General features: G+C 40.2%; 1 protein-coding gene and 1 non-coding gene across 2 annotated transcripts in view; both read left to right on the top strand.

Annotated features, from left to right (window-relative positions):
- Positions 1–7,148: 7,148 nt before the first annotated feature.
- Positions 7,149–26,255, top strand: part of bcan (brevican) — a 37,397-nt gene continuing 18,290 nt past the window's right edge. The window contains 4 exon segments of the mRNA XM_053327677.1: positions 7,149–7,211; positions 20,554–20,692; positions 22,086–22,478; positions 25,816–25,990. Of these exon segments, the coding sequence (XP_053183652.1) occupies positions 7,149–7,211; positions 20,554–20,692; positions 22,086–22,478; positions 25,816–25,990 (770 nt within the window).
- On the top strand, positions 15,966–16,037 carry trnap-cgg (transfer RNA proline (anticodon CGG)). Its single transcript has one exon. It is a non-coding gene; the product is annotated as a tRNA-Pro (tRNA).

The following is a 26,255-nucleotide window of genomic DNA, read 5'->3' as shown; positions in this document are numbered from 1 at the left end:
TTGTGGTGAATCTGAGTTAGCGTGTTTAGCAGTTCAGCAGCTAAGATGCCTCCTAAACGCTCTAAAGTGAGTCTACACTACACACTGTTACACACGATAAAAGACAGGAACCTACATGTGTTAATGGGAATCTGATGAAGGACTCAGCTGGTATCAGTATCACTTTAGGCCTAAAGGTTATTTGGTTTGGTACTGGTGTCTTAATTTTTTAATGATACCCAGCCCTAGTGTTTGCTGGAAGCTCCTCTGCCCCCTAGTGGACATAAAAATCAGTTATTGTAGCTAATATACCTAATATATAGTTCAGGGGTAGTTAAAGACTTTGTTAAAGTCAGTGTAAAGTAAGAATAAATATGTGTTCTGAGTTTGACATACCACAGAAAAGTGTGTTGTTAACCACCCTGCCAAATTTGAATGATTAAAAAAATCTCCAAATATATGAAATTAGGCTTCAAAGTTGTGTAAAATCCGCCTCTTTCTCTGCTCCCAAACGCTGTGGGCGTGGCCGTCGAGTCCGCTGAAACCCCACCCCCTACCAAATGTCACCTGTCAATCAAAGTCACCACCTCTACCAGAAACATGGACGCTACGTCTGAGAGCTTTCTGCTGCTACCTCAGCGGCTAGCTCGGCGGCTAACTCGGCTGCTAGCTCAGTGGCTAGCTCAGCGGCTAATTCAGCTAACTGGCTAACTGTAGACTGTAGTAGTAGTAGTGTGCACTAAATGTATTTATACCTCTACAGCAGCAGGGGCGGGTTTATGCATGATATTCAGACCCGCCCAATAAATCCTGAACACAAAAATCTTAAAACCATCTTGGCTCTATAGCAGAAGTGGAGGGATCACTTTTCAAACAGGAAATGACGGCCGAGGACGTTGTAACTACTTCGCTGCATTATACAAATGTAAATTATACATGTGTTTTTTGCACTAAGCTCCACTATACTGTAATTATCAGTTTATTATTGGGTTAATTTAGCAGTTTGTGATGATTTGATACTGTGTGAAGTCGAAGTTTGCACACTGCCCAATACAGAGTGTAGACAGTGTGTGATTGTAGACACAGCATGTCTATTTAGCATTTTAGTTGATAAAGAAGATTCCCCCAGTGTCATTAATAAACCGCACCATGTTTCTCACTTTCTAATCAAACGTTTTAACTTGACAAAGGTCTGATTGTCCTTTCTGATTAAATTTTGTGTAGCTTGGATTAAGCGTGCAGGTGTTCCTCCTTTTATTTAAAAAATGATGCTGCTTTTTAATAGCTTTGCAACTACGTGACATGAGTATAATTACTCTCCTTCATTTAACTTTATAATAAGTCATCAAGTCTGCAGTTACACAAAGTTGTTAATAATGTAGTAATAATTTGTTAATTTCTAATCTTTGTAATCTGCTAAATCTTGTCAGTCACCTGCAGCGATGGAAGATGTATTGATGTCTTTTGCTCAAGTAAAAGCAGCAATAACATAATATATAAACTCTTAACCCTCGTCTGTTTTGACTTGTTCCTTCTTTCCTTCCTTCCTTCCTTCCTTCTTTCCTTCCTCCCTCCTGCCTTCCTTCCATCCTTCCTTCTTCCTTCCCTCCCTCCTTTCCTTCCTCCTTTCCTTCCTTCTTCCTCCCTCCCTCCTTCCTTCCTCCTTTCCTTCCTTCTTCCTTCCTCCCTTCCTCCCTCCTTTCCTTCCTTCCTTCTTCCTTCCTCCCTCCTTCCTTCCTCCTTTCCTTCCTTCTTCCTTCCTCCCTCCTTTCCTTCCTTCTTCCTTCCTTCTTCCTTCCTCCCTTCCTTCCCTCCCTCCTTCCTTCCTCCCTCCCTCCTTTCCTTCCTTCATTCCTTCTCTCCTTCCTTCCTTTCCTCCCTCCCTTTCTCCCTCCTTTCCTTCCTTCCTTCCTCCCTCCTTTCCTTCCTTCTTCCTTATTCCCTTCCTCCCTCCTTTCTTTCCTTCTTCCTTCCTCCCTTCCTTCCTTCCTTCCTTCCTTCCTTCATTCATTCCTAGGCTCCTCCCTTCCTGCTTTCCTTCGTTCTTCCTTCCCTCCTTCCTTCCTTCCTTTCCTTCCTTCCTTTCTCCCTCCTTTCCTTCCTTCCTTCCTTCCTCCCTCCTTCCTTCCTTCTTCCTTCCTCCCTTCCTTCCTTCCTCCCTCCCTTCCTTCCTTCTTCCTCACTTCCTTCCTTGACTCGAGGACAACAGGAGGGTTAAACATAATAACTGATAATATATCTTTATTCCTGAATCGGGGATTGAGGAATAAAAGGCAGGGATTATGATTATCCAGGCAGGAGGTGCAGGAGGAGGAGGAGGAGGAGGAGGAGGAGGAGGAGGAGGAGGAGGATGAAGGATGAAGGATGGAGGATGGAGGGAGGAGGAGGAGGAGGAGGAGGAGGGGTATTGGTCTTTTAACACTGCCCTCACCTTCAGTCTCCCCTCTCTTCACCTCCTCTCGCCTCAGCAGTCAGGACCTCCTCCTCCGTCTCTCTCTCTCTTCTCTCTACCTCTCTCTCCCTCTCTCCCTCTCTCTCTCTCTCTCTCTCTCTCTCTCTCTCTCTCTCTCTCTCTCTCTCTCTCTCTCTCTCTCTCTCTCTCTCTCTCTCTCTCTCTTTTCCCTCCTGCTGCTCCAGAAGCGGTCGTTTTCGTCTCTCTCCCACAGCTGACAGCTTCAGCACCGAGAGAGAGAGAGAAGCTGCTGGAGAGGAAAAAAAACCTTTGATCGGAAAACAAGATAAATAAAAAAGATCCAGCTCCACCTGTGCAGAAGCCTTGCAGAGAGGAGAAGAAGAAGCAGAAGTTCTGAATAACCGAGAGCTGAGCCTGAGGAAAATGAAGTGAGTCCTTTATTGTCTGATTAGAGCTAATAAATAATACCTCTCTAATGCTGCTTAGCTCGTTAACAAGTTATTTTTCTGCATGCATCAACATTTTCTCATTTCGGGGTTGTTAAGACTGAAATGCATTTAATTAGTTACAATGGTGCTTATTTAATTATGTTTATAATTAGTAAGGAAGCTTATTAATCTGCTGGTATCATACAGGACAGAGAGTCACCATCTGCAGCATCATTGGACATTAAATAAAAAAAAAAAAGATTCTCCAGTGTTTGTGATACTCAGAATTTATTTTTTTTTTGGGGGGGGGAGCTAAAATGTGTTGAACTTTACAAACTTTACTTCACTCAGTTGTCACATTAAAAATATTCGAAAATCAAAATAATATGGAGGAAAAAAGGAAAGAAAACAGGCGTAAAATACTGCAATAGTAGTAAAACCAAGTTATTTTGTTGGAAGACTTAAACATCAACAAGTAAAAAATACCATTAAGAACAATTAATTAATAAAGTCAGATACTGATCATCATTTGAAATTATTAAAAATGTCAGAGCTTCATTTTAAAGCCAAAATATGCCAAAAATTAGCAGGTCACAGCCTATAAAATGTGAGAATTTTATTTTTTTGTGTCATACATAATAATAAACGGAATAATAGAACATAATAACATCATAATTTACTTTTTTTCTAACATTTTATAGACAAAGTGAGAAAATAATGAACTAATAGCCATCAGAAATACACTAATACAGTGACATGATGCTCTAAAAGGAATATTATAGCTGTTTATTATATATGTATATATATATATATATATATATATATATATATATATATATATATATATGTGTGTGTTGTATACACCTGTAGAGGAGTATAATGTGGTTTTCTGCTCATTTGAATTCAAGTAAAACAGGTTTGTAGGATTAATGTTTTTAAAAACTTCGTGTTCAGATTAGTTTTTTTAAGATTGTGGAAAAGTTTGCTGAGTTACAATTTTTGAGAGGAAGGTTGCTTTGAGCGTATGTGTGAGTGTGTTAGTGTTAGTGTGTGTGTGTGTTAGTGTGTGTGTTAGTGTGTGTTAGTGTGTGTTAGTGTGTGTTAATGTGCAGAGGTTTACGATTATTCAGATCTGCTTCGTCCCGATTGAGCAGCGGAGCAGTCAGATCCTTCACAAATACACCAAAATCCTGAAGCTCTGGTCATCAGGTCTCTCTTTAACCTCACAGTGAATGTTTTGTTGCATAGTACAGAGTTTAAACATGTGTGTGATGCAAGATTTTAAAGGTTTAGAAGATCTAAGAAGCACCAAAAGCCACATTCACACTTAAGTCATTTAATCCTGCATCTGTCTATAAACTTAAAAGACTTTATTATGCTTATAATGTAGAATCAGTCTATGTTAAAGATGCTATATGTAAGAATAGGATTAAAATATCTTGCAATACCACTTTGTACCTTAGGAGGCGATAGTGAGTCTGATCAGTCTAACATGAGAGGATGAAGAAATTTACTGTCTACAGTGAATCTGAGCTGTGCTGTCAAGATATCAAAATGCTACAAAGACTTTAAAGCTAGCAGTAAATCACTGAAAAGCTGCACAGATCAGTTCATGGCTGTTCTATCAGAGCTGGACTCACATAGCTAACAGCTCCTCACGTCTCCACAAACATGGTGTTATTTAGACAAGCTGAAAAAAAAAATATTAAAGCTTGATGGCAGGTGTTTTGTCCTTCCTTCCTCCCTTTCTGCTTTCCGTCCTTCCTTCTCTCCTTCCTTCCTTCACTCCATCCTTCCTTCCTCCCTCCTTTCCTTCCTTCTTCCTTCCTCCCTTTTTTCCTTCCTTCATTCCTAGGCTCTTCCCTTCATGCTTTCCTTCCTTCCTTCTCTCCTTCCTTCCTTCCCTCCATCCTTCCTTCCTCCCTCCTTTCCTTCCTTCTTCCTTCCTCCCTTTCTTCCTCCCTTCCTTTCTTCCTTCATTCCTACGCTCCTCCCTTCCTGCTTTCCTTCCTTCCTTCTCTCCTTCCTTCTTTCATTCCTAGGCTCCTCCCTTCCTGCTTTCCTTTCTTCCTTCCTTCCTTCCTTCCCCCCTCCTTTCCTTCCTTCTTCCTTCCTCCCTTCCTTCATTCCTAGGCTCCTCCCTTCCTGCTTTCCTTCCTTCCTTCTCTCCTTCCTTCCTTCCCTCCTTCCTTCCTTCCTCCCTCCTTTCCTTCCTTCCTTTCTTCCTCCCTTTCTTCCTTCCTTCATTCCTAGGCTCCTCCCTTCCTGCTTTGCGGGGAGTGCGGGTGTTTTGTCTCCCCCTACTGGCAGTGAGAGTAATTATAAAAACATTGTTGACACACTTACATCATAGGTTTCACCACCGCTTCCTCTGTCGCTGTGAAACTGTGCATATATTGTTATAAGCATCAGCAAAGTGATCATTTCACTATCAGAGTTTAATCGATTATAGAAGAGCTGCATGATTAAATTATTTGATCCCCTTTCATGTTAGCAGAGAGACGTTCATTTATAGGTAAAATGGCGCTTTTCCACTACACAGTTCCAGCATGACTTGACACGCCTCAGCTCGACTCGACTCGGCTCGGTTCCAGGAACGACCTTTTCCATTACAAAGAAGTACCTACTCAACGTGGGCGGGGTCGTCATAGCAACGCTCCGCGAAACTGCCGTGACTTCGTTTTTTTATGTGACACAAACACATAAACAATGGAGGACATGGAGGTGATGGTGTACTTGCTGCTGTATGTGGCTTTCTGTCACACACAAAGCAACTAAATTGAGCCGTATGGCTGTAACACTGTTGCCGGTATTTAAAAATGGCGGGTTTGATTCTTGTGTGGGACGGCTCATGACTCTTCCAGCGACAACTCTTCTGACCAATCAGAGGCCGGCAGTCTGATGACGTCACATTTAGTATCGGCTCGGCTCGCTTGGAACCTCAGCAGAGCAGGTACTAAAAAAGTAGCAGGTACCAGGTACTATCCCTAGTGGAAACGCAAAAAAAACCGTGTCGACTCGAGTCGTGCTGGAACTGTGTAGTGGAAAAACGCCATTTCATGTTAGCAGAGAGCTAACTGGAGATTTGTGTGAACTCGTTTGCCAAAGATGTTCATTTATAGGTGAAAGTTTCCCACTGCAGGATTAATAATAGCTTTTATCCTTTAATGTCAGTTGCTCGGGCAGCGTTACTTTTTCATCATCTGGTTATATTTACATTTATCTCCCAACATGAAGGTCTAACTTTTGTTTCAAAGCCTTTTTCCTCCACTGTCTGGAATAAAATACTGGCTGCAAAATGCTAAAGCCATTTCAAAGACGTTTGGATCATTAAATTTGAGTCCTGGGAGCTACAGTTTTATAAGCAAACACAATATGACATCCATCAAATGAAAGAATCGAGTCATTAAACCAAATTATAATGATTATTTTAAAATGTAGCTGAAAGTAGTAGCTAAAAAAAGGATCGCTCAAGGTTTTTAAGGACAAAATGACTCAAATTGGACAATTTCTATTCGAACTCTGAACTGCTTTGGAAATGGTGTTTTTCCTGTTTTCATCACATTTCTGAATTGTAAATCGGACATCTGTCACCCTTTTCTTCTTGTCAAATTGTCTCTTTGCATGCTTGCCTGCAGAGTGTTGTTGTAAAAGTGGATTTAAGCAGGTGCTGGGTGCAGTTTCCGCTTTAAACTCCATCGATTTATTGTGGGTTTTTTCTCTGTAGCTGGCTCTATGTGGGGGCAGCAGGGCATTCAGGTCATGCTGCTGGCGCTGCTGCACAGTTTGTCTATAAATGGAGAAGGTGAAGCTTCTCCACAGTAGTAGCAGTTTCCCAAGTTTCCAGCAGCTCATAATGAGTGCAGACCAGTGTTGAGGTATAAGCCCTTAAAACTCACAGCAATTCTGGATAATCAGATTGTGGCATACACACATACACACACATACACACACACACACACACACACACACATCTACGCTGCTGCAGCTAACAGACAGAATCTCGTTGCTTACGGCTTTTGTCACTTCAGTAAAAGCTTCACTTCACCCTCCTGCACACACACAGAGTCAGCAGCTAACAGCTAATAGGACATGGCTGCAGCTGGAGGCGGCCTGGTGAATCGTTCCAAATCATTCCTGTGAACTCAACGTCTCTTACTCAGCTCTCAGTCATGCTGTACGGAGCCTCTTTCTTCCTCTCTGCCACCCTATTCTCTCGCTCGCTTCCAGCCCTCCCCCGGTCGGCTTGCTTCCTGTCAGACTGTGTCTGTCAGGGAGGTTCGGGTTGCCCCTGGAGATGGGCAGACCGAGTCATTCGAGGTGGCGCGATGTGGGACTGGTGGGCCGGTGTGATGGAGGAGCTGCTGAGGAACAAAAAAAAACCAAACAGGGTAACTGTTGGTAGCGTTGGTTGTTGCTGTGAGAAAAGCACAAGAGGGAACAGCAACAGGGGAGGAAGTGATGTCAGGTTGATCCAACGATGGCGCAGCAAGTGGTTTTAAAGCCCATTCTCAAATCTGGAAGGAAGAAGGAAAGGCAGGCGAAGGGGAGGGTGTGTGTGTGTGTGTGTGTGTGTGTGTGTGTGTGTGTGTGTATGTGTGATGGACTTAAATTGTGACTAGGTTTCTTTGGATTTTTGATTTTGAATCCTGAGCAAAGTTTAGCTTTCAAATCTGTTATAATAAACTAAACTTATCTAATATATTACACCTCATTTTTGCTAAAGGAGTTAAAATGTGAAAATAAACGTATGAATAACTTCACACATTCTTTTTTTGTGGACCCAGCATCAAATTTCTGCTTTTAATCCATTTTGAGAGAATATATTAGAGGATTTTAGCAAAAATGTCTAAGTGGTGTAACCATAAAAACTTTGTACCAAATAATTCAACTAGCTTAAAAACAGTAAATAGTCAATAAAACAGCATATCAACTAGTTTGGCATGATCTTACATTATAACTTTTATATTAAATAAAGCTAATGGAATACTATTGTTCTAAATATTACATTTCATCTGGAGACCTTTATCTTTCTTTCTTTCTTTCTTTCTTCCTTTCTTTCTTTCTTTCTTTCTCTCCTCTAACTTCTTATTCTTTCTTTTTCCTCTTCTTCCTTCCTTCCTTCCTTTCTTTCTTTAATCCTACTTCTTGTTCTTTCTTTCTCTCCTTAGTCCTGTCTCTTTTCTTTCTTTCTTTCTTTCTTTCTTTCTAGGTTGATAAAATATTTAATATTTATCATTCTTTTGTGGTTACACCATTTGACGTTTTCAGGAGCGTTCAGTCTTACTTTTGGTAAAAAATGGTGCAAATGTCATTTAAATGATATAAAACCAACAAAAATACTAAATGTACATTTTAACAAACCTGATGCTGCTTTATAAACTATTTTAACTATTTAACATATTTTTGAATTGCTCACCTTACCAACCCTTATTTGTTATCCATCTAAATGTCCTCGTGTTACAGATTGATGATGCTACAATTAACAATTACAAATTCACCTCTATTAGAAGCAAGAAGGATTCAGTCGTAACAAATATTAATATATGGACAAAGTAACTGCTGGAAGCTACTCGTCTAAAACCATAGACTGTATAAAAGAAATGGACCTAACATCCGTGACGTCATCCATTGGTTTGTGGACTGCTGCTCGGAAGCCAATAGTTTCGAATCTAGGCAGCGCCAGCTTGAAAATTTCAGGTGCATGCTGGGAAAAATAAAAACACGGATTCTACTTATATGGACATGAGGCGGGGCCATGGACGGAGTGGGGCGGTTGCTATGGATCTCGAGGACATTGGTCAATCAACCTGTCAATCAGGACGTAGCCACGCCCTAATGCATACCCTGCTTTATCGTCACATATAAAATCAGGGAGGCCAAAATGTCCCAAATGAACATCATACTGCATTGAAGAAGGCTTTAAACTAGCGATTGAGACCATAAACACATTTTGAAAACGTTTACTGAGGTTAGAAATCAAGTTGAAGTTGGTGAATTCTCCATTGACTTGTATAGAGATGGTCTCCCCCCGGTGGCCTTTTGATAGAATGCAGCTCTAAGTTATTTCCGCGTTGACTTCATTTCAGAGGACCAGAACTCCTCGCCTGTCTAATTCCTGAAAATATAATCAGAAATTATGAAAAACAACCTGGTGAATTCAGTAAAATGGGACTCTAACACTGCCGATACTCAGTTGCTCTTAATTGAGACTAATTAGCATAACCAGCAGTCAGAGCCAACAAGTAATGGACAGTGTGCACGATTTTATACACTTATTTATTTATTTGTTAAATTTCCACTACATTTGGACAGAAACAAAGCTTATAATGAACTTTCACTCTCAAGTCGACCAAGTATAGTGTAGTATTGTATAGTAGGCCTATAATATAATATAATATAGTATAGTAGGCCTATAGTATAAGATAGTATAGTATAATATAGTATGAATAACTAAACTTGCCACAGAAGCAGTAGATTATAAATTCTTCAGGGTGAATTGTCTCATTATGTTTAAATGTTAGCGTATGTGTGATCTACAGGAGCACCAACGTTCTCCTCTTACACTCCGGATAAAGTGACAAATGGGCCAAACTCTCACAAAGCTGGTGCAGTCCTTTAAGAATGTAGTTCACCCTCTTCCTCCTCCTCCTCCTCCTCCTCCTCCTCCAGCCTTGAATGACCTTTCCTGGCAAACTGAGCGGTCAAACGTCCTCTCTCTCTATCCCTCTCACTCTCTCTCTCTCCCCCCCCCCCCCCCTCTTGGCCTCCACTGCCTTTCCCTGAAGGTGAAGTCATTTACTATTCAGCCACTTGTGATGCCTGTGTTTGCTCTTGTGATGTTGCCTGGGATGCGTCCTCTGCCTCCCGAGAGGAAAACCAATGCTCTCTCTCTCTCTCTCTCTCTCTCTCTCTCTCTCTCTCTCTCTCTCTCTCTCTCTCTCTCTCTCTCTCTCTCATGGTGTGTGTGTGTGTGTGTGTGTGTGTGTTGGAGAAAGAGAATATAGTGATGTATGTTTGAAATAAATAATCAAACATTGGTAGAAAATTGTCAAAATGATGCAAAAAATTCAAACTGTGTCCATTTCCAAATTGAAACCAGAATGAAAGGAAGCTGTCATTTTAGTTTATTCTACATTTTCAAAATAATATGCAGGTGAACACTTGATTATAATTAAAGTTTGCTACCAGTATTAAAGTAATCTAAGTCTACACAGGTGAATTTTTCATTTTTTTGTCCACCAGTTAGACAATCACATTTTTTCCTTTTTTTGTGATTCCCGCCCACCGCTTTTATTTTGTAGTAATTGTAGGAAGAGATGGCAGGAAATGAGGGAGGAGAGAGGAGGTACTACTACTACTACTACTACTACTACTACTACTATAATACTACCACTACTGCTAGTACTACTACTACTAATACTACTACTACTATTATAATACTACTACTACTGCTAGTACTACTACTACTATAATACTACTACTACTGCTAGTACTACTACTACTAATACTACTACTACTACTATAATACTACTACTACTGCTAGTACTACTACTAGTACTACGTACTAGTACTATAATACTACTAGTACTACGTACTAGTACTATAATACTACTACTACTACTACTACTACTACTACTACTACTACTATTACTGCTTGTAGTACTACTACTACTATAATACTATTACTACTGTTAGTACTACTACCACTACTATTACTGCTTGTACTACTACTGCTACTACTATACTAATACTAATACTACTACTACTACTAATACTACTAATACTACTACTAATAGTAATACTACCACTACTATTACTACTACTACTACTAACTATAATAAACTATATAAAGAATGGCTGTCCACTGCTCCTAGTACTTAGGATGGGTTCAATGCAGAGACTGAATTTCACTGTACAATATACAAATAAAGCAACTTGCCCTAAAAACAAGTATTAAACCCACTGACACTAGACTGATGAGGTAGATGAATATGAATACTACGAGTTGTTGCTGCTGTATGAACATCAGAGCAGAATTAGGAATAAAACACATAAAACATAGTTGCTGAATTAATCCAAAATCAATTCCTAGTCTGAAAGTGACCTTACTTTATTTAGCTTCAGCTCACTGTCAGCAGAGTACACTCCTGAATTTTAAGCTCATTGATCGTATTTGACTTCTTTCCCACTTTCTTTTGTCTTGTACATTTTGACTTTTTTATCACAGTTGGAGATTAAATTTCATGTCTACTAAAAACCTGAAGTGCGCCGACTGTCCCATCAAGTTCCCATCCAAATGTAGAGAAAGTTTTTAAGCCACACCAACCATTCACACATGCAGTAACCACACCTCTACCTACGAAGGCTGAGCTATGAAAATAAGAGACAGGACTGAACCATTTCATGTAATAAAGGGGGGGTTATGGGCAATACAAGTTTTGGATGGTTCACTTGTTTGCCAGAAACAAAAAAAATAAAGTGAGTACATTCAGCACACACTACTACTACTACGGTGTACAGTTAGCCAGTTAGCCAAGTTAGCCGCCAAGCAAGCAGCCGAGCTAGCAGCCGAGTTAGCCGCCGAGCTAGCAGCCAAGTTAGCCGCCAAGCTAGCAGCCGAGTTAGCCGCCAAGCTAGCCGCTGAGTTAGCTGCCGAGTTAGCCACTGAGGTAGTAGCAGAGGTAGTAGCAGAAAGCTCTCAGACGTAGCTTCCATGTTCCATGAGGTGGTGACTTTGATTGACAGGTGACACTTGGTAGGGGGCGGGGCTTCAGCGGACTCGGAGGCCACGCCCACAGCGTTTGGGAGCAGAGAAAGAGTTTTACACAACTTTGATGCCTAATTTCATATATTTGGTGATTTTTTAATCATTCAAATTTGGCAGGGTGGTTAACAACACACTTTTCTGTGGTATGTCAAACTCAGAACACATATTTATTCTTACTTTACACAGACTTTAATGATTATAAACTTTTTACCCCCTTACAGCCTCCCTGGTTTCATGTATTCATTTGACCATCACATATTGTTCAGGGTCCCAATCCACCCATTTTTATATTTGAGAGATGTAACTCTTCCTAATGTGACCCAGAATATACAAAAAAAGCCACATTTATTCAAAAATTCAAAGATTTAATACAATTAATGTTTTTTGTCTCCATAAACAAAGTGTAAAAAGCCCCAGAATACTCTCTCTGCTCTCTGAAAGCTTCATTAAGGATTAATCTTGTTGTTTATCTGTGACTGGTAGAGACTAATTATACAGGGATACTGTGGATGCTCTGATCAGCATGTTTTAGTCTCCTCAGTAAGCTTAAAAACAGGTGGATGGAAACACATAAACAAACAAGACTTTTATTAACCCTCCTGTCGTCTTCCCTGGTCAAATTGACCCCATCTGTTTTCACTGTTCCTTCTTTCCTTCTTTCCTCTTTCTTTAATTTTTCCTTTGTTCTTCCCCTCCTTCCGTCTTTCTTTGCTCCCTCCTCCTTCCATACTTCTTTCCTTCCTTCCTTCCTCCCTTCCTCCTTTCCTTTCTTTCTTTCCTTACTTCCTTCCTCTCTCTCTCCTTACTTCTTTCCTTCCTTCCTTCCCTCTCTCCTTCCCTCCTTACTCCTTTCCTTCCTTCCTTCTTTCCTCCCTTCCTCATCCCTTCCTCCAATTAGAAATAAGAAACAAAGGCGTGAATGAGATTTTAACTTCTTTTTTTATTTTCTTTTAATACAAACCTGCATTAAATGTCTTGTTTCTTATATAAATCTTGATGCAGTGTGCTAATGGTTCTCAGGAAGGTAAATAAATATATTTTCCTTTGATTGTTTTGCATTTTCACATTTAAATCTTTTATATATGAGTGTTTAAAAGTCTGCAGCTCGGCCAGCTTCTCTTCGTCCTGAGAGGTATTTCCATCTTCAAAGCTTTCACTGTGGAACGACAGAGCCAAATCTAAGCATTGGAGGGCGGGGGAAAAAAACATTGAGTGATTATTTATTAATCCTGTTTTGATTAGAAATGTCTCTCAGCTGAGACCCACAGAGCAAACTTTAATTTCCTACATCGCTGCAAGTTTAATACTCCTTTCAGTCAGAGGGAAATATACCTGCTGATATAACTGTCATGTCCACATATACTCTCAGATGAGGCAGGCTTCCTCTCTCTCTTCCTCTTCTTCCTCTTCTTCCTCTCTGCTCTCCACAGGCTCCTTGTAAAGAAAGAGCTCGTATAAAAGATTAAAGAGTCTGGATCGGCCATTTAGACTCGTTTAGTCTAATTTACTCCCTTTCGTGTGAGCTGCGTGTTATTTCAAGCCTGCAGGTGAAGAGTCTCGCCTCGTTTATTAAGGAACAAATGAAGTGTTAGAGGATAAACTTCACAAACAGTCTTCTAGTCTTTTTTATATTCTAGACATCCAGATAATCATTTATTCACTTTCTGCTTCTCGCACAGAAAAATGCAGATTCATTAAGCAACGCTGAGACATGCAGGACTGGAAATAAGACAGTCTGCTCTTTTGGGATCGCAGAGGGAAATATGATGTTCTGTATTAACCCTCCTGTTGTCCTCGAGTCAAGGAAGGAAAGGAGGGAGGAAGGAAGGAAGGAGGGAGGGAGGGAGGAAGAAGGAAGAAGGAAGGAAAGGAGGGAAAGGAGGGAAGGAAAAGGGGGAGGAAGGAAAAAGGAAGGAAAGGAGGGAGGGAGGAAGAAGGGAGGAGGGAGGAAGGAAAGGAAGAAGGGAAGGAAGAAGGAAGGCAGGAAGAAGGAAGGAAAGGAGGAAGGAAAGGAGGGAGGAAGGAAGAAGGAAGGAAAGGAGGAAGGAAGGGGGGAGGGAGGAAAGGAGGGAGGAAGGAGGAAGGAAGGAGGAAGAAAAGGAGGGAGGAAAGAAAGAGAGAAGGAGGTAAGGAAGGAAAGAAGGAAGGAAGGGAGGAAAGAAGGAACAAGTCAAAACAAACGGGGTCAGGCACGGACTGGTAATTAGGCAGATTGCCAGAACGGCCGCGCAGAGGTCTAGACCGGTCGAGCACGCCAAACAGATCACAGCGGCCCCTAGTGGCACTGACGCGGCCCACTCTCTCTTGCAATGCTGAACAAGTTCCCACCGCGCTTCTAGGCTTCATATCTTTTATGATTTTGCATGCAGTAATTCACACTGTAGACCTGATTGGTATTTATACCACACATACCTGTATACATCATAGTCATGGTGTATTTCAAGTTTTACATCAGCCTGCTTTACTTTTGAAGGGAAATTTCTTGTTAGGATTTTAAAAAATGTTCATGGTTTGAAATAAAATAAATCTACTGGTATTTTGTATTTGATTGTTTGAGAAAATTAAAATGAAGCAATGCCTTCTGGGAATTTCATGGCAGTGTAGTAAATCGCGTAAAAAAGTAAAATAGTGTAGTAAATCGCGTCTGCGCATTTGTGTGTTGGAAGTTGGACTATTGGTGGTCAAGTCATTCAGTAGATTGGTTGTGGTGGTGATTATACGATTAACTGGTTAGAAAAAATGAATAGAGGCACTAAGCGACAGAAAGGGGGAGCGGAGAAAAAGAGAGACAAGATCAAGAAAGCGCTGCTGTTTGAGGGTGAAAAATGCGCCAAATTGGATTCATTTTTTTGTTGCGGAAAAGAGCAGGCTCCTTCGCAATTTGTTAACTGCATGACGGTAAGACATATGTTTTTATTATGGAGCGGCTGGCTCTAACAATCTATTCATAATGGTTTATTTGTGCATTGATATGACAATTTTCTTATGCAGTTGTTGAAAGTATAGGAGTTTATCTGCACCATCATTGGGGCTATCAAAAATGCTTCTCTTTCCGTGCGTTGGGTCTGCATCTGCGAGTTGGGCCGCTTGTGGGTGCAAATGCCAGGGCCGTTTTTTTATCCCAGTCCGTCACTGGACGGGGTCAATTTGACCCGGGAGGACGACACAAGGGTTAAAATAGTGCAAGGGTGACTCAGACAGGAGCTTTTTACATCTTTATATACATGCAGGAGTGTTTTTCAGTAGTAATATATTCACATAACATTGGATGGAAATGCACTTGATTTATCATTATTAAGCCTTCACCACTGATTACCTGCTGCTCCTTTTCAATATAGTTTTAATGCATTGTATCTGGATGTGATATGATGTGCTTTAATATTATTATTATTATTTGCAAATTTCTGCCTTTTGCATGCAAAAAAAATAGACATTAAAGTGTATTTTATTCTCTGCTACTCTCAAGGATCACCAACATTAAAATACAGGTTTGTTCTCCGGTAATGGTCAGAAGCTCAGATTTTAACTACTACAGTAACTAAATACAAAGAAATAATGCTGATAATGATCTTTTATGATGGAAATGCTTCACAATGTGTGTATACCAGGCCTTCCTCACATTTGTCAGACTTAAAGCAACACAGATCATTAGTTTTAGGGTGAAAACTGTCTTAAAGCAGCAGTCAGGTGTCCACATGAGCAGTGAAAGAGTTTATTTTTCCTCTCTATAATCATTCCTCCTGTTCTTCATACTGATATTAAACCTTCTAATGTGCTTCAATGTAAAGTGATGGAGACTAAATCCACAGTGTTTCCACTCAGTCATTTAAAAGTAGATGATCAACTTCTATTGAGCTTCATCAGTCTGAGTTATTATATCAAGAGATATCTGAGTACTCTATGTAGTAGTAGTAGTACTCTATGTAGTAGTAGTAGTACTCTATGTAGTATTAGTAGTATTTCCAGTGTTTTTAGCATCATATCTCCTCTTAGTGTTTCCTGTTTCTCTGTGGTGTAGTATATATAGTATATATAGTATATATGGTATATATAGTATATATATGTTGAGCTGTGGTGGAAGTATAGTAACAAAAAGACTTTGCTACTAAAAACACTGTAACGTTGAAACATAGAAGATGAAGATTTGACTCATTTGGACGCTGAAGCTTCATATTAGCTTCACATCAACTTTTAAATCCATGTTTCCACAGAAGGAGGACTGTGGATTTAGTCCTCCATCACTTCCATTGTAAACATGATGAAGGATCTAATGGTCAGTATGAACAGGAGGAATCATCACACACACATAAACACACTTCATGTTATATTTAAGCTCCTGACTGAAGAGAGACTTGACTAATTGTCTCCTACAAGTGGCTCGTTGGTCTAGGGGTATGATTCTCGCTTCGGGTGCGAGAGGTCCCGGGTTCAACTCCCGGACGAGCCCTTACTTTGATTACAAGACAATAAACATTACTGTTAAATCTACAGTCATGATGATAAAGAAAAGAGGATGTTACAAGACGAATAAAACAGAGTGCTTGTAGGACTTGGAGTCAGACTGAATGCACAGAGCTCTTTGACGGTCACTGAAATTACTGATGGTAGCACTTTATATGATTTCATTTTGTTGATATTCTGTTTGTCCTTTTTTTAATGTTGCTCCTCCTCGTGCCTTTAAATTGCCCCTCGGGGACAAATAAAGTGTTTTGAATTGAATTGAGACAGGAAACACTGATTAATGAAGAACTTACTAATTATAATGAAGGGATCTAATGGCTTGTTTAACCCTCCTGTTGTCCTTGAGTCAAGGAAGGGAGGAAGGAAAGGAAGTAAGGTAGGAGGGAGGGAGAAAGGAAAAGAGAAGGGCAGGAAAGAAGGAGGGAGAACGATGGAAGGAAAGGAGGGAGGAAGGAAGGAAGCGAGGAAGGAAGGGAGGAAAGGAAAGGAATGGAAAGGAAAGGAAAGGAAAGGAAAGGAAAGGAAAGGAAAGGAAGGGAGGAAGATGGAAAGAAAGGAGGGAGGAAGGGAGGAAAGGAAGGAAGGAAGGAAGGAAGGAGGGAGGGAGAAAGGAAAAGAGGAAGGAAGGAGGGAGAAAGGAAAGGAAGGAAGATGGAAGGAAAGGAAAGGAGGGAGGAAGGAAGGAATGGAGGAAGGAAAGGAAAGGAAGGATGGAAGGAAGGAAGGAGGGAGGGAGGGAGGAACAGTCAAAACAGACAGAGGTTAAGAAAGACTTTAAAAATTGTCAAAGCGTCCTTTAAGATAAAGGTTAATGACGGGGTAAATCCTGAGGAAGTCAGTCAGTATGATGACAGACAGAGAGTGTGTGTGTGTCTGTGTGTCTTTGTGTGTCTGTGTGTGTGTGTGTCTGTGTGTATATCTGTCTCTGTGTGTGTCTGTCTGTCTGTCTGCTGTCTGTGTGTGTGTGTGTGTGTGTGTGTGTGTGTGTGTGTGTGTGTGTGTGTGTGTGTGTGTGTGTGTGTGTGTGTGTGTGTGTGTCCTTGGAGCTGATGTGAGTCAGACTTCAGGAGCTGTGTGAGCTGAATCCTGATTCCTTTAAAAACTCCCTGGAGGCTCGGACCATAATCACTTCCTCTTTTCTCTTTTGATATCCTGTCTTTTCTTTCTTATATTGTAATCCTGTTTCCTCCTGCAGTCCCTTTTCTTTTCTGTTCTCTCCTCCTCACACCTGCTAACAAACATGCTCACTAAACAGCTCAAACTATTATTATTAGAAGGCTTTGATCCGACCGAGAGGAACATTAATAATCACCAGAAAGTAGCGTGAGGCAGCTGTGAAGAAGGGAAGGAAAGAAGGAAGGAGGAAAGAAGGAAGGGAGGAAGATGGAAGGAAGGAAGGAGGGAGAAAGGAAAACAGGAAGGAAAAGAGGAAGGAAGGAAGGCGGGAGAGAGGGAAGGAGGGAGGGAGAAAGGAAAAAAGGAAGGAAGGAAGGCAGCTGTGAACAGTGAGAGCTCTAAATGACACATAAATGACAACAATCAGATAAATGTTTGAAATGAAACGCTGTTGAAAAGTGTGATGAGGACAGCTGTGTTGATTAATAGCTCTGAGCGTTGAGTCTATATTTAGGCTTTTTTTTCTTTTCTTGACTCCTTTATGAGCATCTGAATTCACTTCTTCAGTCAGAAATGAATCATGGAGGATCTTCTTTTGTTCTGTATTTTGCTTTAGCCTGCTAAATCTGGAGCACTAGAAAAGACATTTTTTTGGGGTATGTGCCTTTATTATTAGACAGTTAGTGGAAAAGAGGCTGACAGGAAACTATTATTTGCATTATTACAGCAGCATGTGGACTATAAAAATAGAAGAGCAAGAATAAAGAACAATAAATAAGCATGAAAAACAATAACAATAATAGTAGAGTATATAATAAAAGATAATAATAATAATAATTGTGACATTATTTACATTTACATACAACATCAACTTTATTTATATCGCATTTTAAAACAACCACAGCTGAAACAAAGTGCTGTACATAAATATATAAAACAACACAGGAACATAAAACAATTAACAGGAAATAAATACTAAAATAATTGATTATTGTTATTAAAACAAATTAAGAACAATAAAACAATAATTAAAAAAACAAACCAAGCAGAGTCTCATGCACGGTTGAAAGGAATAAAAATGGGTTTTAAGACGGTAACACTAATACTGAGTGGTAATATACCAGAGATAATATATATATAAATGAGCAATTTCAACATTATGTCATTTTGCTTTCTGATTATTTTGACAATATTTTGCATAATTTTCAATATATGAATGTTTTAAATAAATGATCACAATAGATATTAATACACACACACACATATATATATATATATATATTAAAGATATATGTATGTATGTGAGTTGTGTTCATGCTCAGAGAAACTGGAACTACTTTTCTGACACAGTGATGGAGACAGATTTGGTGAAGCAGGTAGAAAACATCTGTAACTGGTGTATTTGGGCTGGAGGCTGAAGCAGGTCTGAGGAGATGAAAAGAGACAGGAAACAGTTTTAGGCAAAGAGGGAAAACAGACAACAACAAGCTGGCAGGATAAATGCAGGTGAAGTGGCTCAAAGTGTAGAAACAGAGTGAAGCAGCGCTGAGTGTTTAAAGAGGAGCTGATGAATGAGATGAGAAGCAGCTGCTGCTCTGACTGGAGCACACCTGTCTCCTCACACACACACATGCACACGCATACACACACACACACACACACACATGCGCACACACACAGACACACAGACAGACACACACAGACACATACATGCACATGCACATACACACACACACACACTAACACACACACAGACACATACACACACAGACACATACACACACACACACACATGCATGCACGCACAGAGACATACACACACATACACGCACAGACACATGCATACACACACACACACACACAGACAGACACATGTATGCTCGCACACACACACACACACATACAGTCCTTTTAAAAATAGAAACATTAAATAAGATTCGTGTCACATCTTCACTGATTGAAGCGGCCTTCAGTCATAAGAGGTGAGGTCATGTTTTTTGACTTTGGAAGTCAAGCACACAATATGTTTTGTCATGGCAACACTGTTGCTAGGCAGCTGCTGACAAATATAGCTTCTTCTTTGTTCTCTTTTCAATCATTTTGAACAGTTGTGTGTTATTATTGTCCAATGTCAGTTTTTTAGAAAGAAGAAACTAGAAATTTTAGGTACTTTTGCCTTTCTTGAATATTTCCAATTTCATTTTTTTGCCTCTTATAGTTAATACTTACTTTACAATTAAGATTTTACATAAATTTAAGTACTTCAATATTCTCACTGTTGTTCAAATTGTCTTTTAAAAGATTTCTTACACACTTTGAGCTGTATTAGTGTTTGTAAGTTACTATATACATAAAGTTAATTTCTATAATATAACAATATATATATATAAAATTAACTCAACATTGATGAAATGAAGCTTATTTAAATGCATTTGTTAGTAATAAAAACAAACAATATAATACAATATAACACTCTAAAAGAAGCCAGGGTGCATAATGAGTAGTTTTACTTTTGATACTTTAAGTATATTTCACTGATAATACTTATGTTCTTTTACTTTTACTACAACATTTTTAATTGCGGGCTTTTACTTATAATTGAGTCAAACTGAGCAATTAAGCATTGCTACTTTAACATAAGGATCTGAATATTTCTTCCATCATTGTCTAATACTGTAATAACCTAAACTTAATGTCTGTGTAAAGTAAGAATGAATATGTGTTCTGAGTTTGACATACCACAGAAAAGTGTGTTGTTAACCACCCTGCCAAATCTGAATGATTAAAAAAAATTGCCAAATATATGAAATTAGGCTTCAAAGTTAGTGTAAAACTAAGCCTCTTTCTCTGCTACCAAACACTGTGGGCGTGGCCTCCGAATCAGCTGAAACCCCGCCCCCTACCAAGTTCACCTGTCAATCAAAGTCACTACCTCCACCAGAAACATGGACGCTACATCTGAGAGCTTTCTGCTGCTAGCTCAGCTTTTAGCTCGGCGGCTAGCTTGGCTACTAGCTCGGCGGCTAACTCACCTAACTGGCTAACTGTAGACTGTAGTAGTAGTAGTAGTAGTGTGTGCTGAATGTATTTATACCTCTACAGCAGCAGGGGCGGGTTTATGCTAATCACTAAATCCTGAACACAGAAATGTTGAAACACAGTTTGTGAAGCCTAGCTCCACAATTCAAATATAAATGGTTGAAATGCTTTTTACACTTTTTTTAGAAATACATTTATGACCTATTTAATGTGTTTAGAAGAAAATGTCTGAATTCACTTTACACAGTCTTTAATAGCAATAACATGACTTTTTGGTGACTCTGATGATGTTTTGATGTAATTGTAAATGTATGCTGTGAAATCAAACTGTTGCTCTGACACTGCAGCCCAAATACTCTCATCATCTCAAAGTTAACCCCCCCTTCCTGTCTTCTTCCCACAGACTGGATGTTCCTCTTCCTGTGCTGCTGTGTGCCATCTGTCTCCTCGTCCTCCCATCGTCCTCTACCCCCAACCACGAGTCAGGTATGCACCCTTCCCTCTCCACCCCCCCCCCCCCACCCCCTCGTCACTTCTACTGCTCCCATCCAACACTGACACACACGTCTCCATTAAATCATACGTGACCTCTGACTTCTAAGAGCAGCGGGCCGCTCTTTAATCATCTCTTGTTGTTCATTGTTTTTGCTGACGTGCAGCATAAAAAACATTTTCAAGGGTATCTGAGGAAGTAACCTATATGAGTATTATGAGTGATGTAGTTTAAGTATTACAGTAAAAGTACTGCAGTATTATGACCGATGTAGTATGCAGTATTACAGTAAAAGTACTTCAGTATTATGAGTAATGTAGTATGCAGTATTATGGTAAAAGTACTGCAGTATTATGATTGATGTAGTATGCAGTATTACAGTAAAAGTACTGCAGTATTATAGTGACGTAGTATGCAGTATTACAGTAAAAGTACTGCAGTATTATGAATGATGTAGTATGCAGTATTACAGTAAAAGTACTGCAGTATTATGAGTGATGTAGTATGCAGTATTACAGGAAATGTACTGCAGTATTATCAGTGATGTAGTATGCAGTATTACAGTAAAAGTACTGCAGTATTATAGTGACGTAGTATGCAGTATTACAGTAAAAGTACTGCAGTATTATGAGTGATGTAGTCTGCAGTATTACAGTAAAAGTATTGCAGTATTATGAGTTATGTAGTATGCAGTATTACAGTAAAAGTATTGCAGTATTATGAGTGATGTAGTATGCAGTATTACAGTAAAAGTACTGCAGTATTATGAGTGTTTTAGTTTGGACAGAGTCAGGCTAACGTTTCCCTCTGCTTCTAGTCTTTGTGCTAAGCTAGGCTAACGGTCTCCAGCACATGACTCTCGACAAGAAATTGTATAAACATATTTATCACAACATCACCTATTACATTAAAACAGGGGTGTCAAACATGCGGCCTGCGGGCCAGATACGGCCCACTGAGGGGTGCGATACGGCCCACTTGCCATCCTGTGTTCTTTTCTTTCCTTCCATTTGTCCTTCCTTCCTGCCTTCCTTTTTTTCTTCCTTTTTTCCTTCCTTCCTTCCTTCCTTCCTTCCTTCCATTTGTCTTTCCTCCCTTCTTTTTTAATCTTTCTTCATTCCTTCCTTCTGTCCTTACTTCCATCTGTCCTTCCTCCCTTCCCTTTTTCCTTTCTTCGTTCCTTCCTTCCTTTCCTCCTTCTGTCCTTCCTTCTTTCCTTCTTTCCCTTCCGTCTGTCTGTCCGTCCTTCACTGTCTCTCTTTCCTACCTCTCTTCCCTCCTTCCTGTCTTTCCTTCCTTTGCTTCTTCCTTCCTTCCTTCCTTCTTTTTAATCATCCGGCCCTTAAATGAAAACGAGTTACATTATAGTCTTGTTTCTCTCCTCAGATGATTCGAAGCTTCTCCACGTGACGATCCCCTCCTCTCCGCCTGTGGACGCGGTGCTCGGCGGTAACCTGACGTTACCCTGCCTCGTGTCTCTGGCTCACCCTCCGCCGTCCCCCTCCACCAACGGACGCCACGCTGTGCTGTCTCTGCCCCGCATCAAATGGAGCGTACTGACTCAGGGCAAAGAGACGGAGATCCTGGTTGCCCGCGGCGACAGGGTGAGAGTCAGCGAGGCCTACAAGGACCGAGCGTCGCTGCTTAACTACGCCTATTCCCCCGCCGACCTCACGCTGCGGCTAGAGATTCTGAGGCAGAACGACACCGGCTTCTACCGCTGCGAGGTGCAGCAGGGCCTGGAGGACGCTGACGACGTGACCCAGGTTAAGGTCAAAGGTCAGAGACGATCACGTTTTTACACGTAGTAAGAAATGAAATAAAGCAGTGCAGCATATCTCATAATTTTACAACACGAGGGTTAATTCATTTTTAAGAAAAGTTAAAGTGATGTCAAACTAAGTCAAATACACAGCAGAAAAATGAAATCATGCAAAATGTGTTGCATTCAAACACACAACAACGTTTCAGTCACGAAGCTTCATCGAGCTTTATATCATAACATGAAATAACACTTTAAAATGTTTCATGTTGTCAACAGAAAGCAGACAGAAGTGAGTTCTGCTGTAACTATTGAGCCCATTTAAAAAAGAAAATGGCTAAAAGCAAAATACACACAAACACAGCAACGACTTTCACCAGAACTGTCTCTTTATATTTTCTAAAAGCAAACAAAATAGTCAAATGGCTCTGAGAGAACAGGCGTGAGAGTCAACACACACACACACACACACACACACACAGGTCAAACTAACTTTGTTATGGGTAAAATAAAAAAGTGTGCCTCATATTGGTGTATCTTTATGACGCACTCTCAACCCCCCCCCCCCCCCCCCCCCCCCACACACACACACACGCACCCAACCTCTGTGATGAATGGTTGCCTCATTCACTGCACACAGAGTAATACATTATGGATTCTCTGACTAAAGTCATTTGTGAGATAATATATCAGACGATGAATGTTGCTTTCAGTGTTTTGTATTAAATATAGACGGCAGAAGGAGAAGGATAACACTCAGATGCTGGGTGGGGGGGGGGGGGGGGGGGTAACGCTGTTTAACTGTATATAAAGTAGTGTAAACTAGCTTACTGTATATAAAGTAGTGTAAACTAGCTAACTGTATGTAAAGTAGTGTAAACTAGCTAACTATATAAAGTAGTGTAAACTAGCTAATTGTATATAAAGTAGCATAAGCTAGCTAACTGTATATAAAGTAGCGTAAGCTCGCTAACTGTATATAAAGTAGCGTAAACTAGCTAACTGTATATAAAGTAGCATAAGCTAGCTAACTGTATATAAAGTAGCGTAAACTAGCTTAATGTATATAAAGTAGTATAAACTAGCTAACTGTATATAAAGTAGTGTAAACTAGCTAACTGTATATAAAGTAGTATAAACTAGCTTACTGTATATAAAGTAGTATAAACTAGCTAACTGTATATAAAGTAGTATAAACTAGCTAACTGTATATAAAGTAGTGTAAACTAGCTAACTGTATATAAAGTAGTGTAAACTAGCTAACTGTATATAAAGTAGTATAAACTAGTTAACTGTATATTAAGTAGTATAAACTAGCTAACTGTATATAAAGTAGTATAAACTAGCTCCACCTCCACTCATAATACTGGTAGTAGTACTTTTAAGCTGGAGTTAAACACTTAAGTTAAATCAGTTGAACCAAAAACTTTTAAGCTTAATTGAGCAACCTGGTTTAGTAAATCACTAGACTGAAACTAATTAGTGATTAAAAAGAAGGGTTTAAAGCACAAATTTATGACTAGCTGGTTCAGCCAGATTAAAGCTGTGGTGAAGTCTAAGGCAGCTGGCAAAAATTAAACCAGTCCTTCAGAGACAGTAATCCAAGCCTTCGTGACCGCTCGACTGGATTACTGTAATGCACATATACTATATGGGGGTTAGCGGCTCCTCCATTGCTCGTCTTCAACTGGTACAAAATGCTGCTGTACGTCAGTAAGTACGAGCACATTTCACTTATTTTAGCTTCACTCCACTGGCTGCCTGTCCAGTTTAAGATTCAATTATTTTATTAGTTTTTAAAGCCTTGAATGGTCTTGCCCCACTTCACCTGTCTGAGCTGCTGAACCCCTACACTCCCAGCCGATGGCCTAAAGCTCGGCTTAAGCTCAGAGGGGATTGAGCGTTTGCCGTTAGACAGGCCTCCTCTCTGTCTCATTTTAAAACCCTTATTAAAACCAAACCTCTCTTTTCTTTGGCTTTTGACACCATGTAGAGTGTTGATTTAATGTGTATGCATGCATATTTTTATCTTGTGCAGGCAGTGGATTTTATTTATTTTATTTTATTTTATTGCTTTTATCTTTCTATTGTGTTCTTCATCTATTTATTGTGTTTTATCTTGTGCAGCAGTTTGGAAACCTTGTTTTTGTTCAAATCGTACAATATAAATAAATGGTGGTTAAAAAGAACTCAGGAAGGGTTTAACCCTCCTGTCGTCCTCCCGGGCCAAATTGACCACATCTCTCTTTTGATTGTTCCTTCTTTCCTTCCTTCCTACCTTCCTTCCTTCCTTCCTTCCTCCCTCTTTCTTTAATTTTTCTTCGTTCTTCCCCTCCTTCCCTCTTTCTTTGCTCACTTCCTTCCATCCTTCCTTGCTTCCTTACTTCCTTCCTCCCTTCCTTCTCTCCTTACTTCCTTCCTCTTTCCCTCCCTCCCTCCTTACTCCCTTCCTTCCTTCCTTCATCTGTTCTTCCTTCCTTTCTTCCTTCCTTCCTCTTTCCCTCCCTCCCTACTCCTTTCCTCTCTCCCTCCTTACTCCTTCCTTCCTTCCTTCCTTCTCTCCTTAATTCCTTCCTCTTTCCGTCCTTCCTTCCTTCTCTCCTTAATTCCTTCCTCTTTGCGTCCTTCCTTCCTTCCTCCTTTCCTCCCTCCTTACTCCTTCCTTTCCTTTCTTCCTTCCTTTCTTCCTTCCTCCCTTCTTTCCTCCCTCCCTCCCTTCTTACTCCTTCCTTCCTTCCTTTATTCCTTCCTTCCTTCCTTCCTCCTGTCCTTCCTTGACCTGAGGACAACAAATCCATCACAAACTTAGTGATGGATTTATGACTAAGTTCAACACAGTCTTGAACCTCACAGAAGTTTTGTTTGCACATTTTGAATTTGCAAAGTGCAAATCACAAAAAAGTGAATGTTAGAAGCAACTTTTATGCTTAAAAAAAGGAAAGAAAAACATAATAAAGGCTGATTTATAAAGAGATTGATGGAATAGACTTTGACTGTGTGGTATAATCTAATGCTTCTTATTATTCACATCATGATCCCACTAACTGTTTCATGGCCTTGTTTTCAGAAAGGTAGAGGCAGCTTCATTCAATAAAAACCAAAACACAAAAGCCATATTAAGTAGAAAGCAGCAGTGAAATGCCAAGATGTATCAAGAGTTATTGCTGTTTGATCAATAATATAATCTTCACCTTTTGAAACCTTCAAACTTTTGCAAAACTTTAACGGAGACATGATTTTTACTACTTTTGTTGCATAGGTCACCCTGCCTTTAATGTTGCTCTGCAGAATTATGACATAAAACACTCCACGCTCCGGTGTTTTCTAAAGCTCTTGTTGTGGGGTTTTTTACAGGAGTGGTGTTTCATTACCGCGATGCATCCAGCCGCTACGCCTTTGACTTTGAGCAAGCCAGAGAGGCCTGTGAGGAGATCGGGGCTCGTATCGCCTCTCCAGAGCAGCTGCTGGCCGCCTACCACAGCGGATACGAGCAGTGTGATGCAGGCTGGCTCTCAGATCACTCAGTCAGGTGACGTATCGCTCCAACACTCAAACAGGAAGTGGCCTCTTAGCTCTAAAAGTGTCCATGTGAGTTTAGGAGATAGTCCGACTCCGATCTTCAGTTTCCATTTGGCAACTAACCAAATAGTTAATCCTCTAGAGCAGGGGTGTCAAACATGAGGCCCGTGGGCCATAACAGGCCCACTGAGGGGGCCAATCCGGCCAATTTTTCTTCCTGTCTTCTTTCCTTCCCTCCTTTCTTCCTTTCATCCTTCCTTTCTCCCATCTTTCCT

Source organism: Scomber japonicus, chromosome 10, assembly GCF_027409825.1.
Source record: "Scomber japonicus isolate fScoJap1 chromosome 10, fScoJap1.pri, whole genome shotgun sequence".
NCBI lineage: Eukaryota > Metazoa > Chordata > Actinopteri > Scombriformes > Scombridae > Scomber > Scomber japonicus.
Note: the sequence above shows the minus strand (reverse complement) of the source record. Positions and strands in the feature narration are given on the sequence as shown.